This window comes from Plectropomus leopardus, chromosome 4 (genome assembly GCF_008729295.1).
Source record: "Plectropomus leopardus isolate mb chromosome 4, YSFRI_Pleo_2.0, whole genome shotgun sequence".
Taxonomy (NCBI): domain Eukaryota; kingdom Metazoa; phylum Chordata; class Actinopteri; order Perciformes; family Serranidae; genus Plectropomus; species Plectropomus leopardus.
In genome coordinates, this window is record NC_056466.1 from 6,729,221 (window position 1) to 6,751,359 (window position 22,139).

The 22,139-nt window shown below is 39.4% G+C and overlaps 2 protein-coding genes across 2 annotated transcripts in view; one reads left to right on the top strand and one right to left on the bottom strand.

Moving 5' to 3' along the window:
- The window catches only part of chrna8 (cholinergic receptor, nicotinic, alpha 8), a 44,037-nt gene extending 33,738 nt beyond the window's left edge, over window positions 1-10,299 (top strand). Inside the window, exons 5-10 of the mRNA XM_042485486.1 lie at window positions 525-604; window positions 1,759-1,926; window positions 6,041-6,235; window positions 6,750-6,836; window positions 8,863-8,972; window positions 9,615-10,299. Coding sequence (XP_042341420.1) covers window positions 525-604; window positions 1,759-1,926; window positions 6,041-6,235; window positions 6,750-6,836; window positions 8,863-8,972; window positions 9,615-10,199 — 1,225 coding nt within the window. The 3' untranslated portion in view covers window positions 10,200-10,299. The remainder of the gene's footprint in view (window positions 1-524; window positions 605-1,758; window positions 1,927-6,040; window positions 6,236-6,749; window positions 6,837-8,862; window positions 8,973-9,614) is intronic.
- Window positions 10,300-21,366: 11,067 nt separating this feature from the next.
- Window positions 21,367-22,139, bottom strand: part of dnah6 (dynein, axonemal, heavy chain 6) — a 66,912-nt gene continuing 66,139 nt past the window's right edge. The window contains 2 exon segments of the mRNA XM_042485368.1: window positions 21,367-21,637; window positions 21,899-22,121. Coding sequence (XP_042341302.1) covers window positions 21,534-21,637; window positions 21,899-22,121 — 327 coding nt within the window. The 3' untranslated portion in view covers window positions 21,367-21,533.

A 22,139-nucleotide genomic window follows, 5' to 3' on the forward strand; every position in this document is an offset into this window, starting at 1 on the left:
TACTCTAATGAATGCGGAGAGACACTTTATATCAAGTGTAATTATAGTAGAAAAATGGCTGTTCTTTGTTCAGTCTTTTGGTTTTATTCTCTGAAAGGAAAAATAAATAAATGTAATGCTTCAGGGATGATTTTTATTTCTGTGTGAAATGTGTGATTTTGTGATTATGATGCCTGTACTTTAATTTTTTTGGCGTACATAATCCCTGCCTGCCTGAAGGACGTCTCGATGGCAGACCATGTTTGTTTAAGATGATCAGTAAAATTAAACACTGTCTGTCTGATCTACACTAATCCCCTTCGGCTGTACCTTTTTCTGTCACCTTCACTTGCTGTTGATTGTCTGGCTTTTTCTTGCTATCTGTCTTTACCTTTGTACTTAACTCTCAGTCAGCTTCATAATCTCTGGCATTTTTATTCCCGTTCTGATGTTTTCTCGAGAAGTCCTGTTTTTCTTGTTTAGGGGGCCTTTTCTTTACATGCTCCAGTACTGATTTTAAATTATCCATTATTGTCTCCCTGTAGTGCTGATGAGCGATTTGATGCTACGTTCCATACAAATGTGCTGGTAAATGCTTCAGGAGCCTGCCAGTACATCCCACCAGGTGAGACATTCAAGATGTTCTCTCTCTCTCACTGATAACTTCCGATTCAATTTCATCAACCGGCCAAGAAAATGTTGGCATTATGCATTTCTGCAAACCACAAATACCTTACATTTACATATTTCAAATGTATCATATCAGCGTTTCTAAAGTGACGTACTACAAGAGCTCACTGGGGGATGGAGGGGCTAGTGGATGGCATGTCACATAGATGAGATGCCTGTCAATCTGTAGACCATTGTTCAAGAACAAACAACATAACACGTTGTTTTTTTATGTGTCGTTGAAGTGTTTCCAGTTAGCCATAGAGATAATGCCACAAAAAGCGACTGTTTTTACCGAGACATCGCTGTGTGTCCTGCCAAGGTAGTGCCATCATTAGTATCTTTGCACATAGAAACTGTTGAGATCATCACTGTCATCATTAGGAACATCAGTACTACATTATTATTACAACCATTATTATCATCCTCCTCTTCACTTTTATCTAAAATCTATGCATCAAGGATAAAACAGGCAAAATATTGTGGAAAATAAAAAGCTTTTAGACACCAAGGCTTCATATAACAGCTGTTTTAACAGCGTGTCAACGACATCTCAGTGTGTCTATTACTGTACGATCTGCCACAAGGTGAACACCATGGAAACATTTATATGTGACATACACATCTAAATAGATGTATGTCTCATACACTTTTAGCCCTAGATTTTGAACTTTTGCTGATTACTCAGATTACTTTATTTTTAAATGAAAATGCATTTAAATAGGTTTATTCTGTCACTTCATTTAATCAGTTGTAAAAGCTTGTTTGTCTTTATTCCTTTGAAATGGTGTTTTTAGTAACTGAAAAATAAAATAGAATTACCTGGTTTTGGTGTATGATTGGATATTAAATTACATGTAAGTGTTTCTTGATCAACTGAACCTACATGTAAAGTACATTGGGGCTTTAACACTACTTCTTTTGTGATGCATCAGAAATACTTTTGCCTCAGGGTTGTTGGTATATTTTCCTCCAGCTAGCTTTCCTCCAGACTCTTGAGGCTCGAAAGAGTGAAAGGGCTTCTACTGAAAGGCACTTTAGATTTTAAATAAATAAAGCAAAGCACATACCAAAATAAAGTAAGCATCTTTCCCCAACACCTGTCTCCAGGCATCCTGAAAAGTACCTGCTACATCGATGTGCGGTGGTTCCCCTTCGATGTGCAGAAGTGTGACCTCAAGTTTGGCTCCTGGACGCACAACGGCTGGCTGCTGGACCTCCAGATGATGGATGTAGACATCTCCACCTACATACCCAACGGGGAATGGGACCTTGTAGGTAAGAAGACGAACAGACAGGCACAAAATTTTTTTACTTACATTACTTTTATCAAAATGTGTCATTAGTCAAAAAGTGTCATTAGCAGGCTGTTTTCTAAAATTTACAACTATGTCGTGTTGTCAACAACTAAACATTCTTGTGATGATTTGGTATGGATAAATCTAAGTGTAAAAAATCATTGTTCGAGCATGTGCATGGTGACACAGGAGGGATACGCTGACTGACAACACTCCCGATATCTGTGGGATATGTTTGAGCAGCCAATTGTGAAATCCTTCAGGGAATCTGACAGCTCTGAGACAGACAGACAGAAACTTTCAACATTATTTAGGCCCTCCTTGTCATATTCAAGAGTTAGACAACCAGTCAGTCAGACACAGCTCTGACAGCAGGTTATTCAGTGATGTCGACTTCCTTGTAAGATGCTGCTCTCACTGACATTTTTTTGTCTACCAGTCCTAGTTGCAGGGTGCTACAGACAGGCTGGGGAATATTTCTGTTGTTTAATGCAGTAGTATTCACACAGACCTTTTTAAATTCTTAAACCTATTGCCCTTGCCCTTATATATATTTATTTTAAGGCTGATGAAGTACTTTGGATGATTGCTACCTAAAAGGCCATTCAAGACTTGTGTGAGAATTATGAGACAAAAGGTTGAGTGGCTTTTATGGTTTAGAATAAATGGGTTAAGCTCACAAGTAGAAAATGATCCACTCAAGATTTGTGAACATCAAAGGAACTTTATCCCAACTCTGGGGGCACTGTCAAGACTGCTGTCCACGTCTGCTGTCCATGACTGCTGTCCATGACTGCTGTCCATGACTGCTGTCCACAACTGAGCCCAAACAATGCAGAACTTTTGACAATTTTTTGCCAGTTGTGATGCGTATGCTAATTTTTGTAAGTTTTGGAACATAGCAAGTCCCTCAAAAAATGCAATTTCTCAGCATAATCGAAATAAATAAATAAATAAATAAATAAATGAATGTTTTATTATTATTATTATATTACTATTATTATAGGTTTCTCCGGATTCAGTGCCAGGGAGCGTTGGGCTTAAAAGTGCTTGGGCCCTCATAAAGCATAGTGATTATTGTTTGTCTTTCTTTTCTTCTCGTTATTTTTTTTTTCTTTTCTCTCCCCACATTCTCTTCATGCGGAAATAAAGCGCTCACATCATCTCTTGCTCAAGTTTGGGTGTTAATCAGAGGCCAACAGAATTATTCACTTTCACACACAAACATACTTAAACACAAAGTGAGAGTACCCAGCTGGCTGGGGGAGTGGAGGGGCATGTGTGTGTGTGTGTGTGTGTGTGTCTGTGTGTGTGTGTGCGTGTGTGTGTGGTGACAGCTGGCCTGGAGACGGTTCACTTAATTCAGGCACAGTCAGGCGGCAAGCTGGCCAAGAACACACACTGTCCTGGTGCCTTACAACATTCCCATTCCTGCATATATATCTTCACACATACACACCTACACCTGCACACACACACACACACACACACACACACACACACACACACACACACACACACACACACACATTCATATGATGCGGTGGATGCATCTGCAGGTCTGCAATCGATCAAATTAATAGATGGTTAACAAAGGCTATTTCTCTTCAGTGTTTAAGTGACAAAGTTTCAATTAAATTAAGTGAAATCCATGCAATTAATTTAAACTGAATTTCTATATGAGCAAACACTGTATACACACACACACACACACACAAATATGTTGCTAACTGTGTTGAACCAGGCTTTATTCAGAATCGTTAAACAAAAGGTGTGAATGGTTCAGACAGCTATACAATGACGCTCTATTACTTAACAGATTTTTGACTGTGAGCCACTGATGACTCTCGCTCCCTCTCTAAACACTAAACACTCACAGTTCCCTGATTGTTCCTTTTTAATCACAGGGAAAAGATAACACTTTGAAATGACTGTGTTGTGAAATCTATCAAAGTCACACTTTCTATTCTTCTTCCCACACAATGACTCTCGTTTGAGAGTTTTTGGGCTTATTTGTGGACCAAGGTGACATTGTCTGTTGTTCATCTGATGGAAAAGACAGATTAGCCGTGTGAATGTGAATATGCCAACAAGACAGATAAGGTCCCGGTGATGAGCATTAGGGATTAATAAATGATTGAGGATTGTTTCTGGAGGGGTAGTGGGGTGATATGAACTTGACACAGAGTTTAATGTGCTTTTTGACAGATCTTGATTGTTCCTTCTGCCCAGCCAATGCTCTTACAATCTGAAAAAGTTCAAATCTGAGTTTAGGCGATGGATTTGTATTTCTTTAAGTTGTTTTTAAAGGGTAACTCCAATGAAATCTGTTTACACGTGTTGGGGAGTATCACTTCTGATATGTAAAAAGCTGTGTTAAGCCTTTTGTGGCTCCAGGGGGAGCTTTTTGAAGTCTGATAAATGTCACTGAAGTGATGTCACTCCTTGAAGCTGGGATTGACATCAGTTTTCTTGTGCTATGTTCAAACGCTTTCCATAAGCTATTTGCAAATTGGTTTTCTTTTTATTAAAAGATGAGGGGAAAAAAGGCAATGACCAACTTGGCAAAAATTTCCCATAAATTGCAAAAAATTAGTAAAAGGTGAGAAGAAAATGGCCTAAAAATTAGTTTTAAGAAAGGGGGAAGAATTATTAGAAATTGAAAAAATAGGAAGAAAACATATTTATAACTGTAATCATATTATAATCAACACTGCAGAAAAAATACATAAATATTGAGGCAAAACACAAAATGAAAATGAACAGACAATCCTGCATAGTATACCTTTAAACTGTCACTCAAAATTAATGCTATATAAGAAACTGTTGCTGATGTTTGGCTGTAAAGTCCACTGGACATACTGGATGTGAGATTGAATTTTGAAAAACTTGACCTGACTGACAAGGTGCAAATCACCTTGACGGGACAGATCCAGTAAGGATAAAGTCTTGAGGACCAACAACTGTCAGTCAGCGTACAGATTCAGAAGCAAAACACTACTCCCCAACAGATGGCTGCCATTGTGACATTAAATTTAATTTGCAGTAGAAAACATATTAACTCTATGGATTTATGACTGAAATGTTTAGACAACAAACCACAATGAGCTGTGCTTTAAAGTGATTTAAGACCAGCTAAATGTGCTGTTATACCCAAGGTGAAACTGTGTTTGGAGGATTATTACTTTATATAAAAGATTACATCATGTTCAGTACATAATTCATTAAGGCAAGAGCGCATTCGCTGTGTTTTTCAGCGACAAGCTGCTTTCCACAGGGATACCAAGACAATACATTAACGGTGAAATCCTAATCTTTCTAAAATGACAACAACTGCTACATTTGGGATTGGTTAAAGTCTGGGATTTTACAATCAGATAAGGAAAATTTAGTGGAATATTTCAGTGAATTTAGATAAGCTGACAATAAATCCATAACCATCTATTTTGTTTATGATAAAGTAACTAAAACAGGGGTGTATTTTCATTTAATTTTCTCGCTTTCATCCAACAGGATTCAAACTACCAACTGTTCACTCACGTTTGAATGGATCGGATAAAAATGTATTAATAATGCCTAATGCTTTGAAACCTGAGCAAATTGGTTTGATGTCTTACAAAAACATGGGTAGAGGGCAATGAGAAACTACAAGAAACAGGAAAAATACCTGAAAATGAGCAAAAAAGTATTTATTTCATATATTTTAGACATTTTTTAAAATAAATAAATGTAAAGTTAAATATAAAATGATTAAAATTACATTTTTTTTGGAAAACTTTCTCCTCCTTCTCTCTTTGTAAAAACTATTTCCTTGTCACTTTTTACTAATTTCTTCAAATGTGTGGGACATTTTTGTAAAGTTGGCTGTTGCCATGAAATCAAACCACTCTGCTTAGATTACGAAATTTCGGAAGGCTGATATCTATCCATGGTTTAAAGGGTTAACTGATCTTTACCAAATAGTCAATCAACTGCACATTAACCGCTTATTTTCAAGATCTTACTATTATTCAGCCAAGCAGAGCTGAGAACTAGACTTGTATTTTACAGTTTAAGTTATTATTGTTATTCCCACTTCTCCGTTTCACCCCCAGGTGTGCCATCTAAGCGTAATGAGCTGTACTACGACTGCTGTAAGGAGCCTTACCCCGACGTGACGTTCACGGTCACCATGCGCCGCAGGACACTTTACTACGGACTCAACCTGCTCATCCCCTGTGTGCTCATCTCTGGCTTGGCTCTGCTGGTCTTCCTGCTCCCTGCCGATTCTGGAGAGAAGATCTCACTTGGTAAACACACACACACACTCTCACAGTTACACAGAGGGACAGTGATTCATGATCACAATCATACATGCAGACAAAAATGTATTTCTCTCCCCCGCCTCAGTGATCTCAGCCCACCAGGTCCTGACGCTGTTGCTAACTCATTTATCTGTCATTGCTTTATGCTAATTATGGCATTATGACTGTGAATTAACATTTGAGTTGTATTTTATTCATTAGCAGATGAATAAAAGCTCTGTTATAACACAGCAAAGATAACCACCTGGACCTGAAAATGTCAGCTTGTTTCTAAATGCCATTCAGTGAGACAGGGTCAGAGTAAATATATAACTGGGAGTAATCCCTGGAGGGTAGAAAAGAGAGTGAATATTCCAAAATAAATCCACAGCTGATTTCACCTATTTTGAAGCGACCAGCTGCATTTATTTTGAGTACTCTCAAGTCACCATTTAAGAGAAAACTAGGCTGTGATGAAAGAGTTTATCCTCTGTGCTTCTGCTCTACTGTCGTCCACCAGGCATCACAGTGCTGCTGTCTCTAACTGTGTTCATGTTACTGGTAGCAGAGATCATGCCTGCCACTTCAGACTCCGTTCCTTTGATTGGTAAGACACTTTTCTGCTTTAATTATTGCTCCTATTGATTTTTTTTTTCACTTTCAAAGTGATGAAAAAGAAAAAGAAGCTATTAAGATGGATCACAAAATGATCAAGGGCATAACTCCGTAACAGTTGTCTATTTGCACTCGACATGTGATATTCACTCAGTATGTTTACATGCACAGTTAAGTCGAGCTAAAATTATATCGTTTAGGACATATATTCAGACTACTGTTATTGTCGGAAGTATGTCCGACTCCGCCACGCTAGGTAGTGGTATGCTCCCTTTCAGTTAATCACTATTGGACCTTCTCCTGGTTGACCTATTATGTCACATAACAAACAAGTTTGCAAATTTTACTTGTATTCTGTCCAAACACCAGTCTTATAAAATAATGGATGTAGCAACTGTGGTGTCACCCATTTTTTAGCCAGAAGAGAGACCAAAATTAACAATTAACTTTCATGAACCAAAAACACACTGACATAGTGACAGCTAACTGTGTGAATCTGAGGTCACGCCATGGTTGTTACCTAACCAACATGTCTGTCGTGTCATGTCAATGGACAGCACCTATCTGTCACTCAAAGCGACCACCTCTTGTACAATTGTCATGAATGGGAAAACCCTGTTTTTTGTACCAGGCTGGAACCTGTTTATTTCTGTGTAAAGTTGGGGGTTTTAACATGGGGGTCTATGGGGATTGACTTGCTCTTGGAGTCAGCCTCAAGTGGCCATTTGAGGAATTGCAGTTTTTGGCACCTCTGTGTTGACTTCATTTTTCAGCTCTGGAGGTTGCCGCTCAATCCAAAGACAAGTGGTAACAAACTTTTCATCACGCTTTTGGCATAAGCCTATTTCCCAAAATGTTGAACTATTTGTTTAAGACAGTACATTTAACCAGTTTGGTAAATTTAAATGAGACAATACAGAGTCTGGGAAAGAGTTCTACATTAAAACTTATAATATTAAAATGGTGGTGTCAATCATTTTGCAAGAAAATAAGGTAATAAGGTTATATTTCATGTTTTTATCCACTTGCACCTGAATCTGACCTTCATCAGGGAGCTGGACAGGATAGAAAGTTATTCAGCATGGTTGTTGGGTCAGTGTGCAGACTTTTCCTCATTAACTATAGGTTTCAGAGTAAAAAAAAGAGAGATAGTCACACCTCATATTTACCACAGGGCAGCCGTTAGCAGCTGGATGTGGGAGGTTGCTGATAGAGAGGCTTTGTATGAAGCCATACTGATACAGACCAGAAATGACAAGGCAGCGGCCCATGAGATGGGAGGGGAGGCTGCAGACAGTGATGCTGCTCGCTGTCATTTGGCAGCTCAATGATGTAAAACGAATCCATTAGCAATCTCGCCTTTATTGGCGTAGACACATTAACACATAACAGGTGGAGCAGAGCTGAAAGATGTAAGACAAAATAAAATGTTCAGGTTTTCATACAGCTTCAATAATAGGCCTTCTTTGAGATGGCGATGTTTACATTAGCATCTAGTTGGTCTGCTATTTTTTTGAGGTCGCTGACATCAGAACTGGAGCAAAATTTAAAAAGAAAAAAAAGGACGGTTTATTTTAGAGAAGATTGTCTCATGTTTGTGTGTAATGGTGTGTGTGTAGTGGGTAGCGTGTTTGCCTACATACATATGTTATGCATTTTAATGTTTCAGTGGCAGCAAATGCCCGCGAGTATATGTTTTGGCTGGTTTGTACATTAGGAAGTAAACGTTAGTCATCCTTCCACCACTCCCTGTGGTGGTCTGACCTCAGGTTTGTTGATGGGGAAAACTCCCCACTGACTAACCAACCAACCAACAGACTGACTCTGCAACAGTCAAAACACTATGCAGACCTCTCATGTTTCTCCTTGTTCTGTATGTAGATACACAAGTTTTCACTCAGAATGTAGTTTGATTTCACATAACAGACGATGACTTCTCTTTATCACACTGTATAAATTGTTCTCTGTCCCAAATGGAAATTGCTGTGTTATACTTATGTGCTCTTCTCTTTTTTCAGCTCAGTACTTTGCCAGCACCATGATGATTGTGGGCTTGTCTGTGGTGGTAACTGTCCTGGTGCTACAGTTCCACCACCATGATCCCCATGGAGGGAAGATGCCAAAATGGGTAGGTTAACAAAATGTTTCAAACCCAATAATTAATCATCAGCCAGTGATAATACTTCTAGAAATTGCCATACTCAACTACTGATATGGGCTTTTGCTATGCTTTGGCTCCCATTTGTTAGACGAGTGATATTTATTCAAAGGTTGGCAAAAGTTGCATCAACACAAAGATTTGACTAACACACACAACTGTTGCCAACTGTATCACCACACAGAAGGAAACATGTATCTCCAGGTAGCTAACCAAGAACCACTGAGCCAGGCCTCCAGGAGATACACCACAGTTTAAAGTCTATGGTCACAGTGGCATAATAGTGGAGTAACATCTGTGATACCATTGGGTAAGTCCCAAAAACCTACGTGGCAAAAGGGACATCTGCAAATCAGTGGTTGAACTTTTTGGGGTGTCACAATCCCCGCAAAATGACTCTTTTCACTTTCATAATTTGATTGAATCGGTTAGATAACATTTGGAAAGTCTAGAAGTTAACAAATATCACAATAAAAGTACTATTTTTCTCTCTATTTCTATCTTATTCTCTCTCTATTTTCTGTATGAATTTGCTACTCAAATTTGGGTTTGCAACTCACCGGTCTCTTCTCTGTCTTCCATCTCTCCACCTTCTCTCCTCTTTTCACCCAGGTCCGAGTTATTCTACTCAACTGGTGCGCTTGGTTTCTCCGCATGAAGAAACCTGGAGAGGAAAGAAAAACAGCAGTGAGCACTCAAAACTACAAGTACTCCCACCCTCCTGCTCACCACACCAGCACCAACAGCATCCAAATGAGCACCATACCTGGGCAGGCGTCCACCCAGTCGACCACGACCAACGGGAGCATGAACCTGTACTTTGGCTACCACGCTATGGGCACAGACAACCCTGCTTTCCCTCCAAGCACCGATTCAGGTGTGGTGGTGTGCGGCGGTGGCGGCGGTGGCCATCCTAACGGCTCCTCTCCACACGACATCCACTCAGAACAGATGCGGACTTTGCTGCTGGAGCAGATTCCGGAAATCTCCCGGATCCTGGAGGAAGTGCAGTACATTGCCCGCCGCTTCCGGGAGCAGGATGAGGGCGAGGCGATCTGCAGCGAGTGGAAGTTTGCAGCGGCAGTAGTAGATCGGTTGTGCCTGGTGGCTTTCTCGCTCTTCTCCATCATCTGCACCTTCACCATCCTCATGTCAGCTCCCAATTTCATCGAGGCTGTGTCCAAAGACTTCACATAAGGCTGATCTCCTCCTGCTCTGAGAGGGAAAAAGAGAGCTAACATTAAAAATCCAGACACGATTGGAACTGTGCCACACAAGCCTCCCTGCTACAACTATGTGAAGCCACACAAGTTTTATTTTAAGTGTAGTTACGAGTCACCAGAAGCAAACTTTCCCTCTATCTTCACATATTTGTCAGTAGTTCTTGGTTGTTTGGAGATGATGTGATATTTCCCATTCAAGGTGGCTCTCCTAGCTGACATTGTGCATCCAGTGTGCTGCAGTATGTAGGAGGTTGAGGGCTACATGCAGTATTTAATGATGTAGAAACTCACACTAATGCACTTTTCATCTGTACCCCTGCTGCACCACATCATTTACCTGCCACCACCTGGGATTCACGTCTCATTAGAATATATCGCTAACACTCCTGCCCCTTACAGCTCCTTTTTTTCTGCTGTTTCCCACTTCCTCTCCCAACTGTCGTGCTTTTCATCTTCTACAAATGTCTTAATGTCTTCAGCAGTTACATACAGTACAGTCAGTAGAGTTCAATAAACACTTTTAGGAGGGTTTTTTTTTTTTTTTCTGGCCTGTAATCTGGTGTTGCCGGTCTTTTGTATTTTGTAAATAAATCTACATCTCACTTTATAAATATGGTGAAGCTGGGATTAAATCTTTTTAATTCAGTTGTTGAATTTACTGAGAGCTAATGACATGTTCACTTTGTACATCTGTTCACCTCACGTCTATTCTAACTATGGCTTCAACTTGTCATTTTTATTTTAGATTAATTTGCCAATGATTTTCTTGATCCTTTGATTATTTATTTTGTACACAAAATGCCAGAAAACAGTTTTAAAATGCTTGCTATATTTTCCAGAAGGTGATGTATTCACATGGCTTCTTTTATCCAGTCGCTACTTCAGTATACTATCATATATTGACCAAATCGCCAGAAAAAAATGTTGGCATGGTACAATTAAAAAAACAAATGATATGTTACATTCAGTGGTGAAGTGGAAGTTGAAGAGGTGGGTGTGCTACTAGTTAGATGAGCAGGTGAGGGGGAACCTCCTACTCTCCTACATATTCATATGGCTTTTTGGCTGATGGGAGGGTATATTGTAAATAGCCAGAAAGAGAAGATGGTATACCCTGTAAACTGTGTATACCCTCCACTACAACACAGGTTACATCTGCATGTTATTATGTAGCAGACATGCGCTAACTTAACTTTTCCGCTATGCTGTGGTTAATGTGAGGATAGGTTTAAGCCCAAAATCCACTTGGTTATGGTTTGGATAAGACCATTTTTTGGCTTAAAATAAAATAAATTAAACAAAAAGCCTCAAATGGCACCAGCAGGAGAAGTGGTGATGTCTTTAAAAAAAAAAAAAATTGTGCTGCTATCCCTCAATATCTTGCTAAATCACACCCAGTTTTGTCGTTCATCGGTCTCAAACATTTGTATGCACGTTGGCAGGCATCTCGTCTATGTGACTCACCATTTCTTCCATCTCTCAATAACCACGTCAGTTTATATCTTATGTCACTTCAAAAGCCTTGATATGATGCGTAAGAAATGTACAAATCTAATTTATTTGTGGTCTACAGAAACATACAATGCCAACATTTTCTTCTGGCAGCTGGGCTGCATATATGAAAATTAAAGCACCAATTCACCACATTTGAGGAGCTGGAAACAGCAAATGTTTTTGCTTGAAAAATCAGTTCATTATGAATCAAAAAGGTGCATATTAACTGTCTTGAGCGACTCATCCATGTTTTTACAGTTCATTTCAGCTCTACTTTAAGCATCTCCATCTTATCTCTATAAAAGAAAAAACATATGTAAGCACTGGATTAGTCCTTACTCACCTCTTTCTTGCCTTTGAAGTCATCCTCATTATTTCCTTTCACTTTCCTTCTGGCTCACATCCAGGTCCTAAATCCATAAATGTGAAGAGATAAAGTTTTACTATTGCCAGTAAAAGTCATATTTAACTGTGACATCAGAGACTTTTACACTTTTGCTCTTTACAAGACAGTTTATTAAAGTGTGAAGTAATTTCAGAGGGTTCTCCCAAAATGTCTCCCTGCCTCGATTTCTTTTATTTAACAGTATTTTTGGTTAGCATATGTTATACTCTGGCTATTTGTACACTCACATTAGACCATAATGTATTTTTCTTTAGAGAGTCATTCAACGTTTTTCTGACTTGTGTGCCAGTTATACAATGTGCTGCTGTATTTGGAGAAAAACTAAAATGAAAAAATTAAGAAAGAGGATCAGCGCATGAGTGATTGAAAGACAATATTTGTTCTTCTGAGGGATTTTTAGATGGATTCTGAAGGGACGTCACCCCAGTGGAGATGCATTTGGTACTAATCTTTTGTAGTGAAGAGTGCTTTGTGTTTTTACTCTCTAATACTCAGCGAAAGGCAAACACTTTCTTCTCTAATCTCTAGCAACAACATGCAACAAGGATTACTGGGTGACCTTATGTAACAGATTTGTGTTAAACCTTCTCGCCACCCGAGCGTCCCTGCTGATCCTCAGTTGTACAAGACACACATGAATTCCTACTTTTACTCACGCAACTGCTCTCGCAGTCCAACTTAGCACATAGGTGTTTTAAGTGGAATTTTAAGAAGAAGCGAGGGGGAATGAAATCAACAAAATGCTGGACACTTTGTGACTGCTGTAGAAATAGCCACTGAAATGGAATTCATGCTGTTACGGTAAATCGATGGGCCGAATGCAAACAGCTGCCCGCTGAGTGGCCTAGCTTTTGCTCCATAACTCCAAGACTGTAAAGCATTAAATGTCATATCCACTTAGAGCTGACAGGAAAAGGTGAAGCCAATCTTGACTGAAATGTACATGAAGTACGCTGCAGTACACTTTGTGTTCCTTCATTTTTTTTTTTTTTAAATCCAGTTTTGAAGATTTAATCAGGTTTCAACAATATTAACACCCCTTTAAATGTCCAACCAGGGATGTCACATTTGTTTGGTTTAAACATCACAAATATGTTTTTTTTTCATGTAATGTAATGGTATTAGCTTAAAGGAATTGCTCTACATTTAGGGTTTCTTGTAAAGAGTTGAAGATATGACTACCATATGGTAATTATGAAGCTACAGCCAATTAGCTTAACTTAGCATTAAGAGTGGAAACACTAATTAACGCAATTGGTAGTTTTTAATCTTCTGTTTTTGTGTACATAAAACAAGATATAACTTGTTAATTAGTGATGTTTAGCACAGTAAATATAAATCTACAGCCAGAAGGGGACTCCATAGGTTGGTTGGCAAAACTATTTTGTTGTACTTCGAAGGTCACAGAAACAAAAATGTACAATCAAAATCTACTATGTTAAAACATTTGAGCGTCACTATTTTTTTTTGTGTTGAGAGTAACATCTCAGTTTTACAGTATCAAAACTAAAAAAAGTGGTCTGTGGATTAAACTTAAAACTGTGTTAGAGATATTGGAAATGTCGTATTTTTAGTTTAGAGAATAAACTACATTTTGATATAATATTTAAAAGTCTATGACAAGTGATGGTAGCTTGCTAAAAGAATTAAATCAGGGTCAAATGTGAGCGGGGTGGGTTGGCACACTGATTTTGGTGTTGGTCAGCACATGAAATTAAGAGTTGTAACTGTTTTTGAGAGAGATTAAACCTATTTTGAAAGATTGAATTATTCTTGTATGAATTAATTCTTCTTGTTTCTATTGGTTGCATTTTAACATTGTGCCAACACATCTCGTAATGGGGCTGACTGGAACAAATACACAACGTAGCATTGGCACAAATCACCCAATTATGGAAGACATTTTTACACATTAAAACATTTTATTTAAAACTTAGACCTTAACCTTTCATCTGCTGCTGGTTTGAATATTAGAAAATAAATTTTGCTGGAAGTACGGCAGAGTGGAAAGCGTGCCTTCCAACCCCGGTTTCATCTAGCTGGTTAGTTTAGCTCAGCACAAACACTGGAAACATGCAGAAATGACAGTTAGATAAGAAGGTTGATACCACTTTCACGTATGAAAGCAGTATCATTTTTCTTGTCCAACTCTTGGGGAGAAAGTGAATAACTGTTTTAGTCAAAATGTTGAATTATTGCTCTAATATTGGTCTATTTTTTGCTGCACATTGTTTAGATTATAGGTTTCAGGGGTTTTTGCAGGTGAAGATGTAAAGCTGAACACTGATGGTCTAAGAGAAAAAAAAAAAGCTATTTTTGAAAGGAATTCATGCTGTATTTGTTATTCTGCCTGTCAAAGTTGATGTGGACAGATGTGGGAGGAAGGGTCTTGGTCGCTGTAATTATGTTATGTAATAGATTGACAATACAAATCTTGAGCACTGACTCATCTTGGAGATGCAATGACTCATATGAAACATGGAGTGAGAACTGCCCTCTACATACATGTGACTCAGACTGATTTATGTAGATAATCTGTGAGATAACCTGACCAATTTCTGTTGTTACTCACTCATGTCAATGTCTATTCAGCTTATGTTTTTCATGTCAAAGGCATTTGATGCTTAAAGTGTTAAAAGTGTGAAGAATGATGGAAACTTGCAAATAGGACTAAACAGAAAATATGAAGAGAGAATAAGTGTTCAGGGGTAAAAGATATTCTGCAATTTGTTTTTGCCATGCTTTTAGTTTTTTCTTTAATCACCAGTGTTGTATTTTGGTCAACTTGAGTGTCTTTTTCTTTGTTGTCTGTGCCTCTTTGCTCAGTATGATTCTTTCTTCTTTGAAGGATGTACATAAATGCTCACTGTACATGACTATTTTGAGAAAAAAAATAAAGTAGAAATGTGATAATTACTGGCACTCGAATGGCTGATATGCTACAATTCACTGAATAATATATTTAAAAGTGCTTTTACTCACCAAAGTTGTCAGAGCATTCTCGGTCCTTTCTTGAAGTGACTGTGTTTTGGCAGGGCTGCTGCTGATCTAACGGGACAGACAGTGTAATGGCAGCTTGTCATCAGATGTGCTGGTTAATCACAGCGTGCAATTGTCATAATATTGTTCCCATACAATTAAGTTATTTAAAAAGTGACAGCTTAAAAAACATCAAACTGACAAAACAGGAGGTGTTCATTTTCTTCACTATATAAATTGATTTTTAAAACCAGGGTGGGCAGCTTTATTTTAACTTCACTGGAAAAAAATCCCATAATAAATGTGGTGTAGTGTTCTCTTAGACCACTTCAATTGCAATTTCACTAAATACTGTCCCTGTCCTCCTAAGCAGCACTAAAACACAGACCCAAAGACATCTGCACTGAGTGTGAAAGAGAAAGTGGATAAGTAGGAGATATAAAAAGAGGAGAAACCACTGAAAAGTTTTCAAAGATCTCTGTTTCTGCTGCTGTCTACTAGTGACCTGTTCTCCTGCCTGTCTGTGATGTTAAGTGGAAACACCAACAGAACAATCCCCCCCACCCACACACACACACACACACACACACACACACACAAAAGCTAACAGAAAGGCAGACTCATGCGGTGTTTGCGGGTTTGCTGGCAGTTGGAATCGAGTCAAACGCTTATGTTGAGCAGGTGTGGTTGAAAAACCCACATGCACATGTTCATTTTGGTGATGGGAAAGGGGTATGAGTGACTGTATGAAGAGCATGTGGTCGTTTGGTGGGAGGGGCTTAGGACAGAGAGGAGAGAGCTACAAGAGAAGGGTGTATTTTTATTTTTAAGTCTGCAGTTTCTTTTGCCTTTTCCAGATTTTTGCCTACCTCAGGAATCTAATGGTGATCAATGCAGCAATTAAGCATATCTCTAAGATGTCAAGCTATCTAATCTAAAAAGAAGCAAAAATGGTTTTAGTGTTTGTGTAAAGACTACTTCATCACAAAATGACACAGTAAGTAAGACAAAAATGTCAGCAACTGAGCCCAGCATCTGTTGATTTATGAAACCAGGCAGCTCTCTGTATTGATCACTTTCTTTTGATTGATAAACAAGAACTAACACATTTTCCCTGATTCATGGGTTGCTTGTCTTGGGAACAGTATTTCTACAGTAAATGATGTGCGTGTGCTTTATCATTGATTTGCTTTTCAGGTTTATCTTAATGTGCATGTGGCCAGATATAGTGGTATTAAAGTTTAAAGACAAGTTTCAGACTACTGCACAAAGTTTTTAAGCTTCTCTGCACCCAGAGCTGAGCTGATGGTTTAACGTGTGCTCAGATATGTGAAATTTCAGCCACTGAGGCTCAGAAACCTTCGCCATTTCCCAGCAGGAATGAATGAATGGGAAACTGTAGGCCAAGTCAGGAGGGATCCAATCTCCTCGCTGATATTTGTCAGGACATTTGGCAGCTCACACCCGCACACATAAACAAACACACACACATGCGCACACACACACCGAATGCTGCTCAGCAGAGTGATGCCATGTTCAAATTGGTCAAATCTAATCTTAGGCTTCACTACACGCAGACAGACAGCTGTTGGTGGCTGGAATTGTAGCACACTGTATCATACTATGCAAACACACAGACACACACACACACACACACACACACACACACACACACACACACACAAATTCAAAATCCTCCTCTGATTTGCCAGCAGACTGAGCAGACAGAGACAGCGTCCCCACTCCACCCTTCCCTGCAGACTGTCCCCAAGCTACTTCCATTTTTCTGGTCGTGAGATGGAACAGACCACCTGGGTAATAGGTGGGGGGTTTCGTTGCGTAATCCTGGTGATTAATGCTTGCTCTGTTTGGTGTTGGTACCAGGTCAGCTGGAACAGATCTCTGCAGACGTGGTGCAGTTAATGTAATGTAAAGATCAAACACCTGCCCCTCCTATGAGATCTATATTGCCTTTTACTTTGTAGAATAACTGCCTGCACGCACACACCCTTCTGGTCATCAGGTGGGGACTCTGCACTGGTTCAGAGCTTGGACATTCCTCTGCGTGACTGAGGTGAATGACCTCAGATGCTGTTCACTCTGACCTGTATATCACTGCATAATGTATGTGTAAGTGGCTCATTTTGATCTTTGTTCTAATTATGGGTCTGAATTATCGTGACTGACAAGATCAGGGCCCAAATACTTATGCCAAGTTTCAAAATACTGGAATATTTTTTGATAATTAGGTAGAAGTTATGAGGTACAAGGTAGATATATTAGTCGTTTTTTAATCTTGTTTAAAACTATGTTTAAAAAAATGAAATTTATATTTGTCCTTGATCCTGCTACATTTCTGGAAGTTGAATGACTTGACTGAAACCACCAAAATTCCATGTGGTTGCTCGGGCATGTTGCTGCTGATGCTATCATACAATATCTGCAGTGCATTTTTTGAATTTGCTTTGGAGTCTTGTGTCCTGTTGGCTCTGAACGTGGTCTGCCCAGCCAGTGCAATAGCTTGATCCAGGAGGTTAGGGGTTTGCCATGTCTCTGTAAAGATGTGCGCAGATCAGTCTCTAATTTCCCGTTGCTGAGTGAGCCTCAACCACATTTATCCACTTTATTCTCCAAAGACCAGACATTAGCCAGAAGAAGACTTAGGAGAGGAACAGCTCTCGGTCAGCCTCGCCCTGATGACGGCTCTCCACACTCTCTTTGTCCGGTTCTTTCGGTTTTGTTTCTCCCCTCTGGACTGACTGGCCGCTCGGCATATGCTGTTGGTGGAGATCCTCTAGCGGTCTGCTGCATTCATTCCAAAACCCACACAACTTTCCCCAATGTTGATAAGTGCTTCTCTATTGTAGAAAAGTCATGCTTCAGCAGAAGAGGCCATGGAGTCGAAAAAATAGAAAAATGAAGCAAAAAGTAGCAAGGATTTGAGGAGCTACTGGCTGCTGCATCTACATGTGTTGCTTTCATCATAGCAACACTGGTAGCCATTCACAAGGAGCAAGGTACCTGCTCATCAGTTAAATATTCAGATGCACTCAGTCACTGATGGCTCAACCATCGAGAGCAGTTGGGGTTGCCCAAGGATAGCTTGATATGCAAACCGGAGGAGCCGGGGATTAAACTGTTGATCTTCTGATTACTGGACGACCCGCTCTAACGTCTGTGTCTCTGCTCATTCCCTTTATGCTAAACTAAACTGGCTGCTGGCTTCAGCTTCATATTTCCTTTATAGTAGAAAAGTATCACTGCTGTGATGGAGCTTCTGATGAAATCAGTCAATGCTGAATAACCTAAAAATCTGTTGCCAACATCATTTAACCAATAACAAATTACTACAGCGAGAGCACAAGGCGGACTCACAATCTGAACTTTTCATCATCACAAACATGTCCATTAGTTGTCAAATACTCATGTTTACAGATGATCTGATTGTCCTAGAGCTGCATCAACTCCATTTGTTTTGTGTCTCAATCCTAAACACTCATCATATCATGTTTAATCTCTTCTCCGTTACTTTCCTCCAGTAGAAAAAAAAAATAACGTGTCCATTTTCCTTTGGACCCATCTGTTTCAGACATCAACCATGCTCTCTTCACTCTGACTTAATCCATAGGGAAGTGTGTCTGTGATGATAAAACATTGTTAATCTGGTTTCAGAGTGACTGGGCATATAATCTCATTTACTCCTTTAATCCTTCCCCTCCCTCCTCATATGACTCCTAACTTGACATCGGTACAGTACATTCACAGTTATTCATAGAGCATAATCTTGGCACAAAAAGGATTGATCTGGAGGAAGTAGGTTAATAAAGGAGGTTAGGATGTCAGTGGATGTTGCCGTTGATGATACAAGAGCTGCAGATAATCATGCATGTGTGAAGTCATTTGTGCAGTCACTGCGTATGCAATTGTACAAAATGAAAACGGAGTCAAACTGGATCACTGTGCTTTCCCAAAGCTAGGAAATCAAGACAAACATGAGGGTTTTTTTAGTGTATGAAGGTGAGATTAATAAAAAGAAAGGTTTCACCTCTGAACCGACATGTCCAGATGACGTGTCCTGATGATGTGTGCTTATAAGCCCCCGCAGAGCCAGACAACTCATCACCATTTACAGCTTTAGGGAAGCCTGTGCATGCCATGTAACGCAACAGTCCCTGCAGAACCTGCACAAAAATAGACAGAGTGGGTTAGTCCAATAACCAAAGTGCAGGTGGGACATTAAAGGGCAAAGGAACAGATTCAGGTAAAACAGATATTGAAAAGGTTAGAGTGAATGATGAATTGAAAAAAAAGACTTAGAAACCAGGTAGAACCACATACCAAAGCTTTGGTTAAAACTTTTCACAACTTTTTCTTTTTTCTTCCACTTGATGGATGCTAGCAAAAAGGTTATAACCCCTATAACAAATTTAACCATATTATTTAACCCTATTTTCACTGTATTAGAATTGTAATAGTATGACTACATGTTACACTGTTTTACAGGTATCAGTAACTCAAAACAACAACATAAAAATAAAAATAATACCAATTAACATAAAGTGCTTTCCTTAGGGCTAAACGCTAAAACATGTTACAGCCACCTCATATTAGCTCAAGTTACAGCTGTTATTAAGATGTGAAGTGAGACTCACAATTCTTTATTTTTATTTAATGCAATTAATTTTAATGAATAAAATTGAGATTTTCAAAAATTATACTTAGTCTACATCACATCAAATAACTTTTGCATCGATTCTGCATTTGTTTTCTTTTTGTCTCCTGGTCTTTTTATACTGGGTGGAAATGACCACTGCATACTGTGCTCAAATGAGACTTGTTGCAGCTCTGATAAACTTACTGAATGATGCATGACTTCTGCACAGATTCTACATTTTTTTCGTCTTGTCTCCTGATATGATCAATACAGCTGTAATTTTACTTATAACGGAATGCAATCTAATGAGTATGTTTTCTTTGGTGTATAATCACCTGAAAATAAGAATTGCAATGTTTTGGTTACCTTAGAATGAGATGTTTATATCTATAACAGGAGCGGGTCCTCGTCTATGGAGAGCACCATGTTGCACTGCAATGTTCCTACAACAGTCCAGAATGGAAAAAAAAACAAACACTGGCTCTAGATGGGGTCATTCACATCAGACAGAAAAAAACTAAACAAAAAACATGTGAAAAGTGTAACTGCATTATTTAGTGATTTTACCGATTTAAATCACCTGGTCCATTTTTTTGGAGAGGAAACGATGCATGCGGTATTTTGGCTCCTGCTAAAAACCACCTGTTCAATGGCAACTAAAGCAATCCTTATGGGAGATGTTTCCGCCTGTTGCAATCAGCAATTTTCACCACTAGATACTACTAAATCCTGCATACCTTTAACAGTTAATTGTATGTGCTATGTGAGCTTTTGAGGGCAAAGTTATTGAGTTGATATTGTGTGTGTGCCAAAAATAGCAAAATGTGTAGCAGGGATGCAGGTATATTGTCATATACAATATTATTTCAACTATGCTTTAACAGTTATCTTTCTCTCTACAGTGCCGTACTTTCATTTATGTTTCTGTGCAGCTTTTCATCGGGGTGATGTTAAATATTGTGTTTATATATGTCCATTCCTGCCTGGCGTTACTGGAGCAGTAAGGCGTGGAGGAGGCAGTGTGTGTGACAGAGACAGAGATTGAGTGCGTCTACGGCCTGCCCCAGTACTGCGGTGGGTGTACTTAATGTGCTTGAAGAGCCATATTTTATGTGTTTGCAGTGCATGCCCTAAGTGACACAAATAGGCTGCCGATGTGCGTGGGGGTTGTGGCGGAAACATTTCATCATTTGATGATCATCACTCCTGTTTCTGTCTCAACTCATTCTTCTTCCCTATTTCATTTTTTCCTCTCTTTTTTATTTGAGAACCATTAACATCTATGTGTCTGGCCACACATCTCCGCTCATCCATCTACTGCAGCTAGTCCGCTGTCCATCCCTCCGTCCTTTCTCTCCCTGAGGCTACATGTGTACTGTAAATTTCAGTAAGCACATTCATTTGCACAGCATGAATGGAGCTGTCCAGTATGGGAGTCTAGTATATGGTGTTTACAGCGTGGAGACTGCTCATCTCATCTTCAAAGATCTGGATGTACTGCACTGCTATCACCCAGCGTCAGTGGGAAAGACTTTGTTGCTGCATATAACTGATATTAATCTCAACGGATATTCGAGTGCACAGAGGAAGTGGATAGATCAGTCGGGGAGAGCGCAGAAGTGTTTATTGAACTCTACGTGCATTTTCAGCATAAATCTTTGCTGTAAAAATCTTTATAAATAATTTCACAAAAGGTTCAACCCTAATTCAAAGGTGTGCATAGAGGTACATGTTTCAGTCCCATTTAAAATTCCCTTTTGTCCTTGAATAAAAACTTAATCATCCAGCTGGCACAGGAGGGCAGAGGCTTTTGATATCCAATAGTCGCTGGGTCGATTGGAGGGAATCATTACTGTCACAACAAAATTAGTTGAGTGACCTGGAGGGAGACAGAAATGAAGAGTAAAAATAGCTATCCATTACATTGCTTCATGGTAAAAAAGGTTGTTGTGGATGCCAAATATGCCCTAAAACAACTGGTGAGTAATTGCCTTGCTAAAGAGCCCTTAAACAAAACAATGAACCCCTGCCTGCTCATTCAGCATCAAATGTGTCAGCTGAATGCCCTCAAATGTAAAAATATAAAGTACAATCTAAACCAGTATGTAAGCATGTGTCTCTGGGCAGAGCCACTATGTACCTGTGGTGGACAGAGTCCCGGCTCTGGCTGAGGTCTTGTACAGAGGAGCGTGGTAGAGATCAGGCTCAGGCACGTAGTTCTGCTGTGGTTCAAAGTGCACCACTGGCAGCATGGCGTTCATCACTCGAGGCAACGCATCCTCTATCACCATGTTGTCGTCGTCCCAGCGACTGGAATCCATAAACATACCGTGCACGAGCACACCGTCCTCCGGCTCTGGTAACTGTTGCATCCACAAATG